Genomic DNA, 22767 nt, shown 5'->3' on the forward strand with positions numbered 1-22767 from the left:
GAGTTCAATGTGACTTGTTTGCTTGCTTTAAAAATATATATACCACTTTTCAGTTTACATAAGCTGAATAAAATTACAATATCATAATAAAATACAATCAAAACAAATCAGAAAACAAAGTCCAATCTCCAGTTGAGAGAGAGAGAGAGAGAGAGACCCCTGTAGGGTTTTCAAAGAAAGAGATGTTTGGAGGTGGGTTCCTATTTTCTGCCTCTGGGTTGCAACTCTGGCTTTCCTTGGTGGTTTCCCATCCAAATACTGACCAGGGCTGACTCTGTTTAATTTCCATTTCACTCTTCATACTGAGTTATGTTTTTGGTAGCCTCTGGTATTATTGTTACAATTAGTATCATGACGATAGGATCAGTCTGACATTTACATAACCTACTACATTAATTTTACTAAATCCTGTCAGGGATGTGCTAGAAGTAGTGATGGGGCATTTCTAGTCATCTCCATTCAGCTTTCTCTGTGGAATTCTTATCAGGATTTACTTACTTAAATGTGTAAATGAAGCCTCTGGTTATTACTGTGTGGAAAATGTACTTTTGGTATGCTGTTAACTCCCACTGCAATCTTGTTGCTTACTTTGTACATCAGTATAATGAGGAAATGCACAAACAGGTTAAACCTTGATACTGAAAAAATTAGGGCAACGAATGTCAGTAGCCTACATTACAGCTGTGTTTCAACTAGAGATGGGCATGAACCAGAAAAAAACGAACCATGCGGTTTGTGGTTCGTCACGTTTCACAAACCACGGACTTTCACGAACCTGCCCCAGTTCATGAACCAGTTCATTTTGGTTTGTGAAAACATCACTTCTGGGCCAGCAAATCACCACTTCCGGGTCAGCAGACGGTCACTTCTGGGTAAGCATAGGTCTGCAGAAAGCCCAACCCCCATTGCCCAGGAAACTGATGGCACCAGGCTGTCTGCAGTAACGAACCAAAAAACGAACCAAATGAACTGCCCTAAAGTTTGTGGGGTTCATCAGAAATGGGCTCTGATGAACTGCTGGTTCGTGAATCATGAACCAACCTGGTTCGTGATGAACTTTGGTTCGTATTTCGGTTCGTGTCCATCTCTAGTTTCAACTGGAATGTTTCTGGACTCACAGTCATACCTGTAGTTTAGACAGTAGGAGTGGTCAGGACTAAGTTTTGCCAATTCCATCCAGAAGGAATGCTGTAACTTGTTCTCTTTGATCCAATTTAGTAACCATTGGCTTGGATCCTGTGAACCGCCAATGGAAAGCACTGATGATCTGAGATCTTCCCTGCCCTGCCTTGCCCTCCCCTCCCCCTGGAGCCATTTCCAATTCTGGGAAAGTTTATTTCCAGGACTGAAGGATTTGCATGTATTAATAGCTCCACCTGTCAGACAGCTGTAGTGGGACGGAGGAAGCAATTGAGATCTGCTCATGGAAGGGAAAGAAGGCAGCTATTTCACCTCTTTCTCCATTGCAGCTGCCCAACTTATACAGTTATTAGTATGCGAAAGTCCTCTGACCCTCGGAATAAATTGTCCTTCGGAGCCAAAGCAACTCCAGGGGAGAGTTACAATAATGAACTCTAACTATTAACATTGGATAATTGTTCACATTCAGTTGTCTATATCTTCATTCTGAGACATTCACCACCTTTGTGAGGTACTGTCAAGATTTCTTTGCACTTACCAACCATCACATTTTGGAAATTCATTAACACTTACAATATTACTTACCTCATTACATGGAAGCAAGTTATTAATGTGCCAAAAAAGCTCTTCCACTTGGGATACTGCTTCTTGAGCTAATCTGAATGCATCTAGGTAATGACTCTGCTTATCTATAGTGTATGATGAATGTTTACCAAGCATCCTACAAGAAAAGCAATACAGAAATTCTGAAGATAATGATGTGAGGATCCAAGGAAAAAAAGACAGACATTGCTGGACTGCCCCCCTCCCTGTTCTTTACTACTGTAGGAGGAAAGTTGTAAATGTTTGTTGAAAAGATGAAAATATTCTTTGAAATAAATTGCTCTCATAATGGATGGTAAATAGGCTAATAGTGAAAATAATGTTACTGCTTTCCTTTTTACCATTTACAGCATGTTTTCATTGGGTGAAAAATTAACATATTTCTTAATATAGAAATAGGCATACAAAATCAAGAAGTAAATTAAAATGAGTTGGATTTATTTAATTGTACAAGTTCTCATGTACATAAAGAAAACTGTGGAAGTAAATTTTGCAGCCATATATTTAGGTGAGATGCTGGTCTTTAGCACTATCCACCGTTGTACTGTTTTTTAGCCCTGGTTTAAACAGTTTTAATGATACATTACTGTTGTTGAGGTTGGTTTTAATTATTTTAAAATGTGATATTATGTATATTTTCACTTGTTAGCCATCTTGGTGGTGGCCCTTATGAGGGCAGAAAGGTGGGATATAATTTTTTTTTAAATAAATAAATAAACACATAAAGCCATCTTCCCCACTGATGTCTATGGAATGGCTGTCTACCAAAACTGACAGTGAGCAGGCCACATGTATGGTTGCCACTTGCCAGCTGATGGCTGGTGCTTGGTGGGAAAGAGGGAGGCAGGAACATGTAAGGGGGGCACCATTGTATTGATGGTTTGACATAACTTCAGATGCGATGTCACAGCATCAACATACCACTCTATCATTCACCAGAAATTTTCTAGTTTTACCATAGAGTGTCTGGTGAATGCTAGAGTGTCATATCAAGGTGATGTCATTTCCAGGTTGGCTCCAAAAATGATGTCACGCTGTTGATACAACTGCAATATTTGTCTCATTTTTTCTCCTGCTACCATACTAAGCGGTGCGGGGGATTGGGGGCTGCCACTAGCAGGTTTCCCACTATAGCCACATGCACTAGTTCACTAGACTGTTGTGTAGGGCAGTTAAATAGTTGTATATCCATCTGGTTTTGAAAATGCCAGTGAGGAACAAACTTTTGGGACACATGTTCCATATGATCCTTGAACAGGAGTCTGCTCACACTCCCAACACTGCATGGGAAATTGAAGTTGAAGGCTGAATGGTATTTCAAGTGCTAAAGTACTTTATGATATGGCATGGTCATCTGCTGCAGAAAGAAAAAATGTCAAAAATTCTACTTTGTAACCACAAGCCTCAAGGCTAGCCTACAGTACCTCTTTGGATGAAGACCCTTATTTTTAAATTCCATTTCCAGAAAAATAGCGAGCTTACCTGTGAATATTTGCACGTGCCATCAAGGCCTCCGCACTACAGTCCTTATATCCATAACACAGGAAGTCCTTCTCAATGTGTATCAATTTATCATAAGGTTCCAGTAGCATTCCTGCCAACTCAGCAGACTGAGAACAGGTATTGATGACACCCTGGACAAAATCTATCTGAATGTATGCTTTCCTGTATAGAAAAGTATACTGATAGTAATGGTTGAAAGCTCTAAAAATGCATTAAATATTTGGTCAACTATGCATTATCATCTTTTCTTTGCATAATTAGTTAACAGTTAATGTATTCTGACATTACAAACTCAGGTTTGCTCATAACAAGAAGGAGCCTTTCAAGAGATAAGTTGATCAGAAATGTTTAAACTAATAAATATGCCTCAGTTATTCTTGGATGTGCATGCTTCCTCCTTCCTCCTCTTGATTGGGATCCAGGGATATGTAAGCAGAACAGAAAATGTACTTTGCATAGTTCCACTTTGGCAATACATAGAACTTCAATATAATTTTGAATGAAATAAGAATGTGTATATGGAGCAATGGAAATAGATGGCTCACACAATTAAAAATGTATCAGAAAAATACAATAAACGCTTGCTAACCTGGCATTCATGGGGAATGGAAGTTGCTGGTTATTGCTCAAGTATCCCCCTGCCCAGAGGAATCTACAGTAATCAAACCCCACCCCATAGGGGGCACCATGGTGACAGTGCACCATTGCCTGATGCTTGGAGGGATCCTTCCCTTTTCCCTGCACCACAAAGTTGTTCAATGCAGCAGGCAGAGAAGCAGGGAAGCTGCCTGGAGTCATCCAGTAGAGGAAGGAAGCATTCAAGGATGACATCAACTGCAGCACAGACTGTCCGAAGCCCCCAGCAATGGCAGGAGACATCATGCTGGCTGGCTGAAGAGATGGGAATGGGGGGCTCAGGGGTATGGTGACTAAGAGGGAGAGGTTTGCCATTTGGGTGATTAACTGAGCATTCTAGATAATCAAGCGCTGGATACCAAAGCTTTTACTGTACCTTGTGCTGTTGTGCACACACAGAAAAGACAGTAGGGACTACAGTAACTTTCACTTTGTGCAAGCAGATAGTGAGGAGCAAATTTAGCACTTTTGTTCACATGAGGGCTGTTTCACATACAGTAGTCTTCCATCAAATCCAAATCCTTGTGTGCAGATTCATGGCAGAAGATTCTCAGTTTCAGGAAGTCTTTGATCTAACCACTGTGTACTGTGATGTTCAAATTTGGGTACCTGAACAAATTGGGATTTTCCCATAACCTGGGTTCCTAAATTAGGATTGAACTGTGAGCGCAAGAATAAACATAGTGTATTTTCACCATTAACAGACTGGAGTTTGTAACGTCTGAATACAGGCACAGAATTGTTTTAATATGTAATGATTACCTGGCTTCAAGATGTGCAATTATTGCACCTAGATTGGATGCTCTGTTAGGTCTCTCTACCAACAGTGGTCTCATGACATTTACAGTTTTTTGCAAAAGCTGGCAAGATTGCATCTTTAGAAAAAATACAGAATTGAAAAAAATAGTGTTTTAATGCCATTTCAGAATATGTAATGAAAACAAGAAATTTTATTAAAGGTCTCCCCAATGTACAGCCTTAATTAAACATAGCTGTAAAAGGAGACTGAACTGTAAAAGCAAGCTTCAGAACAGTATCAAAAAACAAAACTATAAGGTCTAAAAAAAATTTCTGATATGACAACCAGCAAAAATTATACAACTATCATTGTTGAATAAATCTTATTGGTTCATCTCTCATAATTTGAGAACAGTGTGACTGCAATTTTCATATGCCCAGCATTCTAAACACTTTAAATGGGATCTTATTTTGTGAAACTAAAACACTGCACACATGAAGTATAAGTCCATAAATGTTAAGCCTGTAGGTGGGAAAAGCATGTATAGTTGCTGGTGGAGGAAAGTGCCATCAAGTTGTAGCCAACTTATGGCAACTCCTGCTGAATTTTTTTCAAGCCAAGAGACTAACAGAGGCTGTTACCTGCCTCTGTATATCTGTTACCTGCCTCTGTTATCTGCCTCTGATGCATCTGACGAAGAGAACTGTGATTGGTTGTTGTGGGTTTTCCGGGCTGTATTGCCGTGGTCTTGGCATTGTAGTTCCTGACGTTTCGCCAGCAGCTGTGGCTGGCATCTTCAGAGATGTAGCACCAAAAGACAGAGATCAGATCTCTGTCTTTTGGTGCTACATCTCTGAAGATGCCAGCCACAGCTGCTGGCGAAACGTCAGGAACTACAATGCCAAGACCACGGCAATACAGCCCGGAAAACCCACAACAACCATTGTTCTCCAGCCGTGAAAGCCTTCGACAATACATAGAACTGTGATTCTCGAAAGCTTATGCTACAATAAAGTTGGTTAGTCTTAAAGGTGCTACTGGACTCTTTTTGATTTTGCTACTACAGACTAACACGGCTAACTCCTCTGGATCTGTGCCTCTGTATAGTGACCCTGGTCTTCTTTGGTGGTCTCCTATCCAAGTACTAACCAGTACTGAGCCAGCATAGCTTTTGAGATCCAACAAGATCAGGCTAGCTTTGACTATCCTGCATGAAAAAGGTGAATCCTATAGCTTTACAGGCTACACAATCCACATATATTTGATTATTTCTGTATGTTTCTGTGATGTAAATAGAACCCTGATTACTTTACCATTTTCTCTTTTCTCTCCTTATCTTCTCCTAAAATTGCATCTGTGAGACACAAAGTGCTATTGTACCAAAAATTGTCATTTCCTCCTATCAGTTGTGCCTTCTCGAGCAGTGCTTTTGATTGCCCATGGTTCTTCTCCAAGTTACCTAGCACAGCTAGAAGATAAAGGCACCGTGATACAGCACACGGGTTGTTCATTTCCTAGATGGAGGAAAGGTCATTTAAAGCAAAGTCAGAAGCACAAGTCTTATATTCATGTACTCACGTTTAAATTCAACTGTTATTGTATGGCCAGAAGCTTCATAATATTGCATAATCAGACAAATTAAAATGAATGCCATTAAGGGTATATATCAAGAAAACAGCAATACACAAATTCTGGACCACACTAAGCAGACCAGTTTATCACCCTTGCAATTTACCAAATAAAAATCTGCAAAGTATTTCCTAACCTGGGCAACTAGTACAGCAAATTGCAGAGTCTTAACCGTAACATACCTATCATTATTATTTAATACTAAAAGCAACGTTTTATGAGATGGCCAACCCTGAATTTTCACAAAGTAGAGGGATGACAGCTTTAGCTTTTATACATGTAACAATGCAGAATATGGTGTCAGTCTTCATCTTACACCTCATGAGCAAACTCTTTTATTAAAGCATCCTTAATTCACTATAAACTCCATTGTCTAGAAAACGAGTGAAACAAACACTTGCTTTAAGTTTATTAAGTTTAGTTTCCTCATATAATTTGCTCATCAGACAGTGTTTCAAAGAGAAGAAGGAAAACATACAACATTTCCTAGAAGCTTGACCTGCTGAGTTGTCCCAAAGTTCCCAAACATAGAAGTCAGGCTTTAAGAAGGGGTTTTTGCCTATCAATGGCACTGCTCCAAAAGGAAATATGATAACCTTCATTTCTTTCATGGTTAAACAATCAGGAATTATTGTAAAAGAAATCATTAGATTTTAATTCCTTAGAACATAACTTGGGGTAGAAGTTCTAGAATTTAAAGTACTAGGTGAAAATGTAAGCTGCTTTGCATTTTTATGTTTCTGAGGCAGCCTGGAAACTTTGGGGGAATTTTTTGAGCCGATTAGCTAACTTAAATTTACGATCAAAATTCAAACATGGGTAGTCCAATAATGTGAATTATATTTCAACACTTTAATTATAGATACTGCTAGATTTAGGGATTTTAGAGAACATTTGGGTTGGAATGGCAATTTCCACCAACTTCTCCTTCTTACTGCAGACCGTCCCCAAGTCATTCCTGATAATCCCCTGTCCCCTAGGAACAACATTTTGTGGAGATTAGTGGGGGGCAGCAGGAATGCAAAAACAGGAAAGTACCCTTCTGTCACTGGAGCATTTACAGTGCAATCCTAAACAGTGTTACTCTAGTCTAAACCCATTTCAATAGACTTAAACTGGAATGACTCTTTTTAGGATTGCACTGCCATCCCATTGTATTTAGTAAGCACAGTTAATAAAATCCAATTAAGTAATCAATTAAATTAAGTACAGGCCTTAACATAACAGGATTTTAGATGTGATTTTTTTAAAGCCTCAAAATTGAATTTCAAAAATAAAATTTGACTAAAATGTTCAATATGGAAAACAAACTTGAATGCTGGGAAGAGGCATTCAAGTCCTCTTATTACTGTGACACTGTGTGATATATACCTATATCATGGAATGACACAGATTGTACTAAGATAGCATATCTGGCTTCTGGGGAAGTCAGAAATGCTGGGCTCTATGTAAATAAGAGATAAACACTATCACAAGGCTACAGCAAAAATTTTCCTGAAACATTTGAGTTACCTGGACTGCTTGGTATGCTTCTGAAAGCAGAAGTCTTGCTGACTGATATAAACATAGCTGGACTAGGACTTCTGCTTTGTCCATCCACAGGTATGGTAAAGAAAGGCCACTTAGGCCTTTGCCCCCCAGACTGTTTAGTTCCAAGATCTGTAAAAAAAATTCATTCCAAGAACTGCTGTTAATTTTTCTAAAACAGACTTGTAAATGTTTCACATTCTGCTGATTAGAATGTTAAGACTGCATAAAATAGCAACCCTGTTCAGTTCTTATCAGTTCACCACGAAGGAGTACGTGGGCATCACAGATAATTCGCTATGTGTAATTCATGCCATTAACCTTGTATCTAAAAGCCATCAAGATTTAGAGGCAGCAAAACTTTTAAAAATACCTTGCCACTATTTTAACTGTGGCAGATAAAAGTAAATTACCTGTTCTTTTGCAGTAACTATTTTTTTACACTGATTACTATCACTTGGCTGTGTACACTCAAATAATATATTTTCTTCCTGTTTAGTCTGTATGTCTTTCTCCTTCTTCAGTGCCATCTCTTGCCTAAATCTGAATTCAGGGGGAAAAGGGGAAAAGCAGATCAGGACATTTTTATAGGAAATATTATTAACATGCTAAACAGTGTATTGTTTTGTTAACGTGCATGAAACATCACTTGAACTCAGTGATGTTAGCAAGTGCTATAAAATAATGGTCTTCAGAGAATAAAGTGTGTTACTCTAACTTTAAAGCACATAACATAATAATCAGGTTTGAAACAACTGCAGCTATATGGGCATGCAAACAGGTGCTGCAAGTACAGTTTCCCTTTCTGATCCTAAAGATGGGGCTGTTGGCATAGAGTCCTTTCCAGGGCTTTTTTTCTGGGAAAAGAGGTGGTGGAACTCAGTGGGTTGCCCTCGGAGAAAATGGTCACATGGCTGGTGTCCCCGCCCCCTGATCTCCAGACAGAGGGGAGTTTAGATTGCCCTCCGCGCCGCTGAGCAATCTAAACTCCCCTCTGTCTGGAGATCAGGGGGCGGGGCCACCAGCCATGTGACCATTTTCAAGACGTTCTGGAACTCCGTTCCACCGCATTCCCGCTGAAAAAAAGCCTGGTCCTTTCAAAAAGGTTTTCCCCACGCTTAGCTATAGAGCAAGAGGCTGGATTTAGGGTTGATTCCAGTGATGTATAAGCAGAAAGGGAAATATAATCAGCACAGTCTCACATGTGCAAACAGTAGTGCAATAGTTGCAGCAACATATAGCACTTTAATATAATTTTTCACAAAATAACAACATACGGAGCACTGGAATGTACAACAGATGATCTGCATGATTTCATTCAATTTGTTTTTGAAACAGTATTAGAAAAAACAGGCAGAAGACGCACAACAACTTGCAGAGGCCATCTCATTTCCCTCTCCCTATTTCCCCTTTCCCTTCCTTAAAAGTCACTATATCATCTCCCCTTTTCCTGCTTCTTTCTCTCCTTCCCACACACCAGCAAACCTACCTTTATTGGCTCCCCTGTCTGCAGCTTTTCTTCCTTCCCTCCTTTGACAATCTCTCCTCAGGAAAACAATGTTCAGCTGCGCAGTGCTGGCTGCTGTTCTGGGAAACGATTTCTGGTGCCAGCCACCTGGTTGGGTCTAGTTGTATAGTGCCAGCTGCTGGACGGGACCAGCGCCACAGTGGGGAAACCACAAGGACTTACAGAGGGCAATCCATTTTCTCCTTTATCCCCTTCTTCACACTATTGCCTCTTTTCCTCCTCCTGGCAACCCCTATACCCTCACCTTTCCTTCCTTCTCTCCTTCCCACCCACACACCCACCCTCAAACATACGTTTTATCTGCTCTCCCATCTTCAGCTATATTTATTATTTATTTACTTCATTTATACCCTGTCTTTCTCCACAATGGGGACCCAAAGCAGCTTACATCATTTCCCTCTCTTCCATTTTATCCTCACAACAACCCTGTGAATTAAGTTAGGCAGAGAATATGTAATTGTCCTAAGTTTATGTGCAGAGTTTCCACAGTTGAGTTGTGATTTGAACCTAGGTCTCCCAGATCCTAGTCTGAAACTTTTACCACTATACCATACTGGCTTTGTAGTAGCTGCTGTTGAACAGTAGCAAGCAGCTTGGGCTGGGTAAGTCATGCAATTACATGGTAGCAAGACCTGGCTCTAATGAGAAGGTCAAAACAGCCCTGGAAAGAGCCCTGCCCCTTCCTCCTGCTTTTTACTGATAGAAGCCAAGGCCTGAAGGCTGGCAGTACTGTTGTGGTTGCCCAGAAATAGACACTGAGAGCATTTGTTTCTTACAGCTACAGGTGCTGCTTTTATCATAGGAGTTTAACCCCCCATATTTTTTTAAAAAAAGATTTCAGATTTTTCAGAAAACTTGGGGTGCTTTTCAGGTTTGTAGAAAGATCTGTCTTAACATAGGAATGTAAGAAGAACCCTGCTGGATTAGACCAGCAATCCATCTACTCCAGCAGCCTATCTCTGGAGGGCCAAAAACAGAGCATAGAAGCTGAGGCCTTAGACTGAAGTTGCCTCCTGGCGCTGGTATTCAGAGATTCAGTGCCCCTGAATGTTGAGGTTCCCTTTAGCCACTATGGCTATTAGCCACTGAAAGATCTATCCTCCGTGAGTCTAGTTTGCCGATGTTGCCAATCATGGATTTAACTATTCACATATTTGGCCACACTGAGAATTAGATCTATTGCTAATACCCTATGCTGTGCTTTGTACACATGGAAAACATAATGGGAATACAATTACTTTCACTTTATATAAGGAGACAGAGAGGAGTAATTTTAGCATTTCTGCTTACACATCAGCTGTTGTACTCATGAAAATTTTCCATGAGATCCAACCCGAATATCTTCCTGGTCAAACAGCTCATTGGTAATAGTTCAACCTTTTTGGAAGTGCTTTGCATATACAACCCTTGCTGCTTTGAACATACTGCTTTGGACTAGGACACATTAAATAGATTTATAGAAAAATGTATTTTGCGATAAAATAGCTTACCTTCCTTGTTCTACTTCATTAATGAATACTTCACCCACTGCCTTCTCATGATAAATTGATGCTTGATACAATTTTAAATCTAAACACACAACAGAGAGTCTGAGGAAAGAAAAGACACTGTTGTAGAAAACATATGCAATGTCTAACATTTTTACATGGGAATTACATGTCAGGGTTCTCTTCAATCCAGGCCTCCTACTGGATAAGTAGTTGGCAACTGTAGCCAGAAGTGCCTTTTATCAGCTTTAACTGGCTATCCAGCTGCAGCCGTTCCTGGACAGAAAAGATCTGGCCACCATGGTGCATACCCTGATTACAACTAAATTATATTACTATTACTCCAACGCTCACTATGTGGGACTGCCGTTGAAAAGTGTCTGGAAGCTTTAATTGGTGCAGAATGCTGCAGCCAGGATGTTGACTCGAGTTGGTCATAGGGACCATATCATTCAAGTCTTGGTACATCTAAATTGGCTTCCAATCTATTCCCAGTCACAATTCAAGGTCCTGGTATTGCCCTTTAAATGGCTTGGGACCAGCATACCTGAAGGACCACCTACTCCCTTACATACCTACTTGGCCACTACAGTTATCTTCTAAGACCCTAATTCAGGTGGTCCAGCCTTCTGAGACTGGCAACCTGGGAGAGGACTTCTTGGTTGTGGCACCAAAACTCTGGAGTTTCCTCCTTCAGGAGACTCATCTGCCTTCTTCTGTTGCCATCTTCCAACAACCCAAGAAAACCTTTTTCTTTCATGTGGTGTTTCCTTAGTGATCCCCCCTTTTTGCCCTATGTTTTGATTGTTGTTTTTATGTTTTGTATGTCTCTTTTAGCTTTTTAAATTGTTTTAATGATTTTTATTTGCTTTCAATGTATTTTAATATGTGTTTTTATTATGTATGTTTTTAATCTGTAAGCCGCCTTAGTGGCCCTGATGAGGGCAGAAAGGTGGGGCATAATTTTTTTAAACAAACAAGAAAACAAACAAAAACTACTCATGGCAAAGTTTTCAGTACACTGAGCTTCAACATATTTATATCCATGCTTCATAAATCTACATCTTGTATGTGAACATCATACATTCTTGTTACATGTAATTTTAGACCTGGGAGAGATTTTGAGTATACTCTGTGGAATAAAATCTGTGGAAGGAGTTTGAACACTATGTAAAGCATAAAAGGGTACAAGCTCAGGATAAGCTTATGGAGCACAAAAAAGGAAATTGAAATGTCTTTAGTAACTCCAAGTAAAGGATACAAACCGAAGATGGTAGAGATCTGACAGACTTTTGCTTTCGATGACATCATGAGCGATCACTTCAGCCAAATGAAGAACTGGAAGAGTTAAGTGAATACATAAAATTGTCTGTAGCTCCTTAACTAACAGGTCTAAATAATATAAAGTGCGTGTCTAAAAAGAAAAAAGAAGAATAAAAGTTAATTTTTCTCTCAGTTTGTCAGTTTTCAGCTCTCTGTTGAAAGGACTTAGAAACTGTATTCTCTAATGAACCAACAAACTTCTTGTACATTTTATTTACTGGCCAAACTGTACATTCCATTCAAATGTGTAACAAATCCTCACTAGTTGCTTTATGTAGATAATTCAGGAGAGAGTAATTTAGCATGGAGCAGTGGGGAAAGAGACACAGCGTAACTGACCATATCCCATGCCTGTAACTTCTCTGCTACAAATTACCCTCCAAATTGTTTTCTGTCCCATAGGCAATCAAACACATCTTTGCAAAGATAAACATGCTTTTGGGGGTGGGGGTGAGGGAATCATTCAGGGTGTTTGTAATATGCAAAAAAGAAGTGGCAGACAAGAGTAGGATTAAGTAATCTTTTCCTCCAATTCTTCTAATTTACCCTCTCCCAAGGCTGCTTTTAACATACACCAAGTTGCCAGAGGGATTTGTTGTCTTTATATATAATATGTAATTTGGCTACAGAGCTTCATATTTAGAATGCCTTTGTTGCAACCTGGATTCTAGATAAAAAGATAATTGACAATATGCTCAATGTTGACCTGAAAATCAACATGACAAGCAATTTTCAACATGCACATTGAAAAAAACTGCCTTGTCACTAGGCCTCTGTCCTAGTACTGTTTTTCTCTTTTAAAAAGGGATAGATAGACACCAACACATGAATCTCTGATTAATGTTATTTATATTATGCAAGGAAGAAAATAAGTTTTCAGTTATGTACTCAGCTGTAGTGTCACTTCCCAAAAGTATAAGAGGGCAACTAATCTTAGAGAGTAGATCAACACAAACCATTGTAACGGTAATCATCCTATGACAAGCAGGATTTGCGTCCATTGCTACCTTAGAGACCAACAAGATTTTCCAAATGTAAGCTTTCGAGAGTTAGAGCTCCCTTCTTCAGACACTTCAGAAGAGAGCTCTGACTCTCCAAAGTTTACACTCAGAAAATCTTGTTGGTCTTTAAGGTGCCAGTCCTGCTGTTCAACTGCAGACCAACATGGCTTCCCACCTTATCAACTACACATCAATCATATTCTGCCATAGAAAATTTGCTTCTTCCCACCAGCAGGCATAAATCTGATGCCAAACTGCACATTGCAATGTGCACGAGTGCACCCAGTGGGAATTCCATTTAAAAGCATTGCAGGGGCCCAATACAGATCAGGACTGTGGCTCAGGGGGAGGAACAGCTCATGCCTTCCCCATATGCCATTTTTCCAAGCAGAAGCACACCATTTCAGCTCAGGAAAACAGTACAGGGAGAAGGTAAGAGCCCCTCCTTCCCATGAGCCACAGTCCTCATCCAAACCAGACACCTGAGGCACTTTTAAATGGAGATGCCATTCAGAACGTGCAGCTCCAATATGGCTGTGAATCCCTGTGGTGGACTCACATGCATTACAACATGTAGTTTAGCCTAAGAAGGCTTGAGGAGAGAATGCTAGTGTTCATCCTTAAGGGTATCATTTTGAAAATGTTACTTACAGGAGCTAAAATGTTGTAGCTGCTCAGAGAATAGCTACTTGAGTCTTGTTTAAAGATATCTCTGATTTCATCAGGGCAGTCATAGCTAGCCCATTCCTCTACATTCGCTGGTAAGGTTTCTATTGGTCCTTTCCGTTTAGGTTTCTCTTTTGTGACTGACTGAACCTGCAATAAAAAAACTGTAAGGAACATAAGAAGAGCCCCGTTGGGTCAAACCAATAGTCCATTAGTCTAGCATTTTGTTTCACACAGCAGCCAGAATAGTTGCCGGGGTGGGGTGGGGGGCAACACAGGTGCAGACCAAGGCTTTCCCCCAATGCTGCCTCCTGGCACTGGTATTCTCTGTATATGGAGAATCCCTTTATACACCATGACTAACAGCCACTGATGAGCCTATGCTCCATTAATATGTCTAATCCCCTTTTAAAGCCAAAGTGCTCGCGGTCATCACTATGTCCTCAGGCAGTGAATTCTACAATTTTGAATAAAGAAGTATCTCCTTTTGTCTCTCCAGAACACATTGCCTATAAACGTCACTGAGTGCCCACAAGTTCTAGTATTATGGAAGAGGAAGAAAAACCTCTATCTACTTTCTCTACTCCTTGCATAATTTTATATTATGTCCCCACTTAGCCATCTTTTTCTGGACTGAAATGTCAAGACTCCTTAGACTTTCCTCATAGGAAAACTGCTCCAGCAGTTAATCATCTCGGTTGCCCTCTTGTTTACTTTACTAGCTCTGCTATTTTTTTTAAGTTATGGCAAATGGAAGTACACACAAAATTCCAAATGTGGCTCCATCATAGATCTATATAGGGACTACATTACTATTCTATTTTCAAATCTTTTCTAAATTATCCCCACTATGGCTATTGCCTTTTTCACATCTGCTGTCCACTGAGTTGACATTTTCATTTATCTTTCTGCTACAACCCCAAGATCTTTTTCAATCTCGGTCTCAGCCAGTTCAGACCATTTCACCTTATATTTAAAGTTAAGATTTTCTTGTTTCTATGTGCATCACCTTACAGATACCAACACTGCACCATTTTGCCATGCTGTTGCCCATTCACCCAATTTAGAGAAATCCTCCTGTAGCTCTTCAACATCTGACTGGTATAATCTGCAAACCTTACTACTGCACAAATCCAAATCATTTATGAACAAATAAAATAACACTGGTCTCAATTCTCAATACCAATCTGCCTCTGGAATCCTATTTGAGTAGAAAAGGTGGCAAATGTAAACAAACAAATCTTGGGACCTCATGAGTCATTTCCTTCCATTCTGAAAACTGTCAATTTATTCTTAGTCTCGGTTTCCTGTCATTCAATCAATTTTTAATTCATAAAAAGATCCATCTTATTATAGCCTGAATACCGAGCTAACATAGGAGTCTTGGTTGAGGTACCTTGACAAAAACTTTTTGGAATTCCAAGTATATAATATCTATCAGATGAAAAGCAATTTTGTTGAATGTTAATGAAAAATAACAAATTAAACTATTATACTGAAAAAAGGAAATGTACCTGCTTAACAGAGGATTTGTCTTTTCTAGGAGGGCTTGCTGAGGAACTCTATTAGAAAAAAATGGAAAACATCTTTGTACAATTTTTATCCATTAAAATGTCACTATTAATACATTATTTTAACACACATGCCACTGCATCTAAAATTCCATCTCAACTATGTGATTTAGCAAAAGCCCGAGAGAGATATACTGTGCTCACTGTGGCCATTTAAAATCTCTCCTCTACTTCTAGGTCAACAGTAGGGCAATTGCCAGTGAGGGTGTATGGCACAGTACTGGCAATCACATGATATAGCAAATACTGATTCTACTTTTCACATATCTAAAAATCTTTCAGGCTAGGGTTGCCAGGTCCCCTCCCCACAGCAACTGGTGGGGGGGGGGGGGTTGGGGGTGCTCGCTGTTGATTATATTTCATCGCTGGTATCACTCCTTGGGTGCCCAGAAGTGATGCCAGTGCATCACTTCCCAAAATGGAGTTGAAAGGTTGCTACTTTATTATTTCTCCCCACAGTTCCTTATATGTTTACTTCTTCCTTCGTTCCTCCTTCCATTCAGTGGGAAAAGAAGAAAGGGGAGTATAACTCTGAAAAGGCTAAGCTGAATGTTGTGGTATTTCTCAGCCCAAACAACACAAGGCACCCATGATTGTTACACCAATTTTATCAATGAAAAGACTTTCAAGATAGCAAGGGGCTGACAGCACCAGTGGGAATGGGAGCACAGTATGTGCCTTTGAAACCCAGATAGAGTCGGGGGCCTATTTTCCCCTTGCCTTGTCTCTTGGTGATCAAGGCTGTCAGAACCAGCAATGCTGATCATGAATCCACATAAGCTTCTTGTGCTGCTGATCATCTATTTCAACACAGAAATCTTTCACAGGGCCGGAGTGCATAATTGTAATATGGGCTAGAAGAGTAGCATTACAGAGATTCATCAAACCCTTACACTTCCATATTTCATGACCAGAGTAACTGTCCACATAAAATCAAGAACTAGAGGATCTTTACTGGTCCTTAATATGTTACTGAACACAATTAAAAGTTGTCACTTTGACCTATAAAAGCCCATGTAGCTTGCTGCTCCAGGTGATCTGAAGGATTACCTGCTCTTGTATCTATATATTTACCTAATCTCAACCTGTCTTTTCTCTAAAAAGCACAAGGTAGAGCACATGGTTCTCCCCTTGGGCTCTTTATTTCCACTCCATAGGAGTTAGGTTATGCTGAAACATTCATAATGACTGTCCCAAGGTAATTTAGTGAGCTTCTTGCTGTTTGGAGGTTTTAACAAGCATTTCTCCAGTCTTAGTCTGACACTTCTCAAAATATCTCTTGATTTTCCTTTAAATCCAAAGAGCTAGAAACTTAAATGCATGTTTGCTCACATTTAAATCTGCCCAGCCTTTAAGATCATCTTCAGATGCTGCCTTCCTAAAGTAGAAGTGAGATGAGTAGCCATGAGAGAAAGAGCCTTATTGTGGTGGCAGTCCTGAGACAGATTCGACTGGGGTCTTCTCTATTGGGTTTTATATGTCAAATTTTAATTAAGTCTTTCATAACATATGTCTGTGGTTTTATAATCTCCTGTTTAATTTTATCTGTGATCAGTATTCAGTTTTGCGTTTTTACTTTTTTTTTAGCTATTCAAAGCTACCTCGGGAAATTTTTTTTAAAGGTGATATAAAATGATATAATTGACTACCTACATAACTAAAAAATGTTCTAAAGCCCTTCTCTGGGTGGTGGGGGCCAGCAACTGGGTCTTTTCTGTGGTGGTTGTGTTGATTTTATTATTAGCATCGTTTGCTTACATTATTTATTAGCGGCCGAATAAATAACATACAAGCAGACAACTTTATAGCTAAAAGTGAAGTATAAATGGCTTCAATAAACAAATAAACCAAAAAAAGCTTTTGATACAGAACATAATCTTACTTGTCTTGCATCCTTTTTTCCTTGTTTTTTGGGAGTGACTACTTGTGGTGGGGAGGCTTTGGCTGATGCCTTCAAAACAGATCCTGCCGATGACAAGGCAACCTAAGCAAAAATGTCATTTGTTTTTAGGAAAAAACATGTACAAAACATCATCCTTAATAACATACCTCAGCAGCTGAAGTATTATAGTTAAACACAGAAAATGAGACACACTAGTAAAGATACAGCTGGTAGGGCTCACCTAAGTGTAAAAAGAAGAAACATGCACTTACATACAAGTGAGTGTAAGTGCCAATCTGTGCCACTTCAATCTGTATTCTGCTTCAGGTGAATTCCCAATTGTTTATTCCCACCGAAGCAGACCATTATACCTGTTCCCCCCATCTCTTACTCTATTTTTCTCCACTGGATGATTGCTGCTTTAAAAAACAGCAGCCACTTCGTGTGTCATCTTGGATTGCTAGGCAGTACGTTGACTACTTTTAATTTTGGTTAGTTTTTAACCCTCAGTTCTCTTTTATTCCACTTTTGATATTTTCCTGCAAACCTTCAAGTTCATGGAAGTCCTGAACAGGTTCCCAGAGAAGCTACTGGGATGTATGAGGGCCAATAAACTAAAGCTCAGTCCATACAAGACTGAGGTGCTGCAGGGCAGTGGAAAGCTGCTCAAGGACTGTAGCAAAAGTCTGCCCTGGAAAGGACTGCATTTCTCCTGAATAAGCAGGTTCATAGCTTGGAGGTGCTGCTGGCCTACAGTTAGAGGCTCGGGTCTCTTCTGTGCCACATTTTCTTTGTCTTCTCACCTGCCATAAGCGAATCACGAAAGTGTATGCCATCAAACAGTGCTGCTCATGAGAAGGGGAACCATGTCCAGAAATGACAGCCATTAATGTATGAGCTCTAAACAAAGCTTCTAATTGTTTAATGTTTCTTAAATCTCCAAATGTGATTCCGTTGTTTGTATCTAGGGTTAAAAGTGATAATATATCATTTTTCTCCATTTAAAAACCTATAAAAATGCAATAGAATGCTAAGTCTGACTTAGAAGATTCTATAAATTATTATAAAATATTTTTCAATTAAAAAGGAGGGAAAATACAGCCCCAGGAAGCTCTAACAAACAGCAAACCAATTTAAGATAATATTAGTAGACTGCTGAAAAACAGTCACCTTAACTAGACAACTGTATAATTTTTACTAAAAACTGTAAATGTGATCAAAATAACAGAAGATGCTAGAAAGAAACCCAAGTCTGAAATCATTAACTTCCTTTAGGACTTTTTAAACACATACCTTCATCATCAGGGCTTTTTGTTATGGGTTTCAGATAGAGCAAAATATTTATTGCCCAGTCCATGTGTTTAATGGCTTCACTAACAGGAAACTGATTGCAGTACAGCCATTCTGCAAATTCTAGCAGTTTATCAATTTTCTTTAATTCAAATTCTTTTTTCTATAAACAGATGGTGAATGTATTATTAGACTAATTGTTATTCACTGCTTCAGACACAACAATGAGCCATGAGTTGCCTCTACATGAATGAGCACATGGCATTATGGTTTCTTTTCCTCCTTTCATTGCACATCAAATTAAAGACTTCCACTTTTGCAGCAAATCACATTTTGCCATTACATCTAAACTGCAAATTACAACTTACACTGTTCTCTGCAAACCAGGGTTCCAAGCCATCTTTGTTCATAGGGAAAAGCACAAACTGTAGTTTGGCAGGAACAAATATAAGTGCAGTACTAGAGAATATCATCCACCTACAACCTCACACTAGTTAGTGCCCCATTCTTGCAGGGAAGCTGCTATCTAGATAGGCCCAAAACAGAATAACAATAAAAATAATTTTGATCCTATAATTATAAAATAATTCTTTGGGATAAGTGCAATGCTCATAGATCTGTTGATCATATGTTCTAAATTTAGACTCGGGAGTCTGTGCTGACATACTGCTGATATAATAATGATTGTTGGGTTTACTATTCTGGTAAGAATAGGGTTGCCAGGTCCACATACCCTCCCAGAGAGAGCGGGGACCTGGCACTCACCAGCAGGAGACTCTTCTTTGAGAATCAGGGCCCAAATCGGCCCCAAGTTAAGTGCAGGAACTGATATTGTCATGCCTACTGGGAGCATGTGCACCATGCTTATGCCCAGGGTGGTTGCTGGTGGCGGGTGATTGCCAGGTGGCCTGCAACCTCCTGCTGGTCACCAGCAACCATTGGGCAGGCGGGTAAACCACCAGGTGGTTGCCCACCACCAGCAGGCACCTGGGATCCCACAGTAAGAATCATAATAGTAAAATACAACTTTGCATGATGCTTCAATAGGCAGAGACATCTCATGGTAGAAGAAAATGAAGCATGTTATCTAAGATTTGAGCCACCATAAAATCCTCTAGAACACCCTTCCAAAGCATCTTGTAACATTATTTGCGAAAACATTAGAAAAGCAATGTTTTAAACAGTTTCTTCATCACCCCCCCCAAAATAGGGATAGACATCAAAATTAAAATGTATGGCATGGATCTAAGACTACACTGCATGACATGAACAAGACACAAGAAGAAGGGCAATTTCAATCCCTTCCCTTCTATCTATCATCCCTTTCTCTTCCTAAGTTCCCCAAAATCTTTAGTCTTTTTGGGTGGTGCAGGAATCTGCCATATGAGGGCTGAGGTGGCAAAGATCCCTTCCAGTAGCAGAACTTGTTTGTAGTTTCTGGGAGCCCATCAAATGAAAGTTCCAGTTCAAACTAATGCAAGGGAGTAAAAGGGAGTAAAAACCAGAGCCTCTGATAATACAGTAAAAGCTTTGAGCAAGGTGCCACACATTGGTAGGCATAATTTTAAATGGGCCAACTTTTTCACTCGATCTCACATAATTCCTCTTCCTATTATAATCCCTGTTTCACACAGCTTTTGGCCAGGTAGTTCCTATGATCCCCAACATAATATTGTGGTCAAATGGACTGAATCTAATCCATGACTGAACTAGAAAATGACTTACTTACTAAAAATTACCCAATACCTCTTAGTCACATACATTCTAAATATTAAGACTTAATTGAAATGAAAACTAAAACAAAAGAAAGGGTGAAAATGAGGACTATTAAATACAAGTGGTGGACCTGTAGAGACTTGCGGGGATTCCTACAAGTCCCCCTCCTCACTTCAGCTATATCTATTTACTTCTCTATATTTATTTACTTCATTTATACCCTACCTTTCTTCACAATGGGGACCCAAATTAACTCACATCATTTTCTTCTCCTACATTTTATCCTCCCAACAACCATGTGAAGTAGGTCAGGCTGAGAATGTGTAACTAACACAGTGAGCTTTTGTGGCAGAATGGGGATTTGAAACTGGGTCTTCTAGATTCTAATCTGAAACTCTAGCCACTACATCATCTTAGCTTTCATGAGGTGGCTGCTGCTGAGCAGTAGCAAGCAGCCAGTCCTGTGTGAGTCATGCAAGTTGTGTGATATCAAGTTGTTTAGTACTTGCTGCCAAGCCTGGCTCCAATGTGTCCCACCCCTTTGAGGGAGGACACAAAGGCCAAAACAGCCCTGGTTCCCTCCCCCTTTTACTGACAGAAACCAAGGCTTGAAGGCTGGCAATACTCTTGTAATTGCCTAACAATGGCCACTGAGAGTATTAAAGGTTCTGGAAGTTTTTAACCCCCCAATATATTTTTTCAGATTTTTCTGCAAACCTTGAGCTTTTCACAAGTTTTTAGGAAGATCTCTTGTCTGTTCAGGGCCCCAATCTCTGGTTTTAAGTATACACAGATTGATCATTAGATATATTGATAATAGTCAAATTTTCAAATGTGATAAGCGACTGGAACATCCTTCAGATGCCATCATGTGCTTTCACAAATGTCTCACGTGCTTTTAATGGAGGGGATAGGATATAAACATCTAAAAATAAAAAGCCTCTAAAACCAGATGTTCTGCAATTGTGTTCCAGATGGCTACACAAAACTTAAAATTAAAACTGTCTCAGAAACTATCTTTAGAAACTTAGAAACGCTCACTAGCAACAGTATCTTAAAAATGAGGTCAGATACAGACCTGTAAAACTTCAATTGCATTCTGGTAACAGGACAACTTTCCCACAAGGTCTGATGACACTAGTGCCAGACGATGCCACATATAGGATAGGTAGTCCTCACTTTCATCTTTGAATTTCTGAATTTCCATTATATAGTTACGTCCAAGTCTGGCCTTCACCAATAACATATGTTTGAAAATTGGACTAGAAAAAAGATTTTGATAATTTAGGCTATGGTACTTTGGTAAGATCATGAGAAGACATGATTCTCTGGAAAAGTCAATAATGCTAGGAAAAGTGGAAGGCAGTAGGAAAAGAGGAAGACCTAAAACGAGATGGCTTGACTAAATAAAAGAAGCCATGACCTCCAGTTTGTAGGATCTGAGCAAATTTGTTAACAATAGGACATTTTGGAGGTCTTTCATTCATAGGATCACCATAAGTCTGAGGCAACTGATGGCACATAACACAGACATAAGAGAATTAACGTAAATGTATGTAAAGTGATCTGCTGGTATCAGAACTTAATATGCATCAGCTACAGAACTACTTGGACTCAGAAGTCGTCGTCTCTGTGATATAGACATGACAGTAATAAAAAAGTATCAAACCTGGAATGCAAACAAGTAAAGCAAAACAATGGGTTGATCCTATGGTCATGAAAAGAGTTGGTGGAATGGATCTTCACTGCCATTTCCTTCCTCCAGCAACCCACTAACTGCCCCCCAAATCCTTGACTGAGCAGCAGGGGCCACTTGTTAACAAATTATACCACAGGTTGTTTTGGGGGGAGGAGGTCAATGACAAAGAGAAACTGAATTTTGCACAGTTCCCAGTATCATCATCATATCATTCTCAAACTATCATGTATCTTTTTTACAAGTTGTCCCTAATTATGAATGGAGGGTGTAATGATTTCAAGTAAATGTGTGCATGTGTCTTTAAACGCTTGGTGTGAGATAGGTGAAGTGAAGGAGAAGGATGAGTGAGTGATATAATTGGTTGATGCCTCAGAGTGTGGGTGGAGCAAATGCAGTTTAGACTGAGAGCGAAGAGCAAAGTTTCAGTCAGAAGAAAGCAGGCTAGCTGTATGCTGCCTGAGTATGTTGAAGTATTTATGAGAGAAATATTAAACCTGCTCAGGCAACACACAGCTGGCCTCACTTTTCTGGACTGAGTGTTCTTTCACAAACATGCTCAGTTCAGGTTCCATACAGGTTATATTTCTCTCATAAATACTTCAACATACTCAGGCAGCACACAGCTAGCCTGCTTTCTTCTGACTGAAACTTTGCTCTTCACTCTCAGTCTAAACTGCATTCACTCTGCCCACACTCTCAGTCATCAACCAATCATATCATTCACTCATCCCACTCCTTCACCTCACTCTTCACCTATCTCACACCAAGCATTTAAAGACACATGCACACATTTACTTGAAATCATCACAGAGGGGTTTCAGAGCATG

The 22767-nt window shown here is 39.6% G+C and overlaps 1 protein-coding gene across 1 annotated transcript in view; it reads right to left on the reverse strand.

Moving 5' to 3' along the window:
• Positions 1–22767, reverse strand: part of CFAP46 (cilia and flagella associated protein 46) — a 169050-nt gene that overhangs the window by 55979 nt on the left and 90304 nt on the right. Inside the window, exons 28-41 of the mRNA XM_054983246.1 lie at positions 21320–21503; positions 18529–18688; positions 18039–18199; positions 17236–17337; positions 15297–15344; positions 13768–13932; positions 12058–12206; positions 10796–10894; positions 8191–8320; positions 7763–7909; positions 5935–6135; positions 4645–4757; positions 3226–3408; positions 1726–1861 (exon numbers count right to left, since the gene is read on the reverse strand). Of these exons, the coding sequence (XP_054839221.1) occupies positions 1726–1861; positions 3226–3408; positions 4645–4757; positions 5935–6135; positions 7763–7909; positions 8191–8320; positions 10796–10894; positions 12058–12206; positions 13768–13932; positions 15297–15344; positions 17236–17337; positions 18039–18199; positions 18529–18688; positions 21320–21503 (1978 nt within the window). The remainder of the gene's footprint in view (positions 1–1725; positions 1862–3225; positions 3409–4644; positions 4758–5934; positions 6136–7762; positions 7910–8190; positions 8321–10795; positions 10895–12057; positions 12207–13767; positions 13933–15296; positions 15345–17235; positions 17338–18038; positions 18200–18528; positions 18689–21319; positions 21504–22767) is intronic.

This window comes from Eublepharis macularius, chromosome 6, assembly GCF_028583425.1.
Source record: "Eublepharis macularius isolate TG4126 chromosome 6, MPM_Emac_v1.0, whole genome shotgun sequence".
In the NCBI taxonomy this organism is placed as follows: domain Eukaryota; kingdom Metazoa; phylum Chordata; class Lepidosauria; order Squamata; family Eublepharidae; genus Eublepharis; species Eublepharis macularius.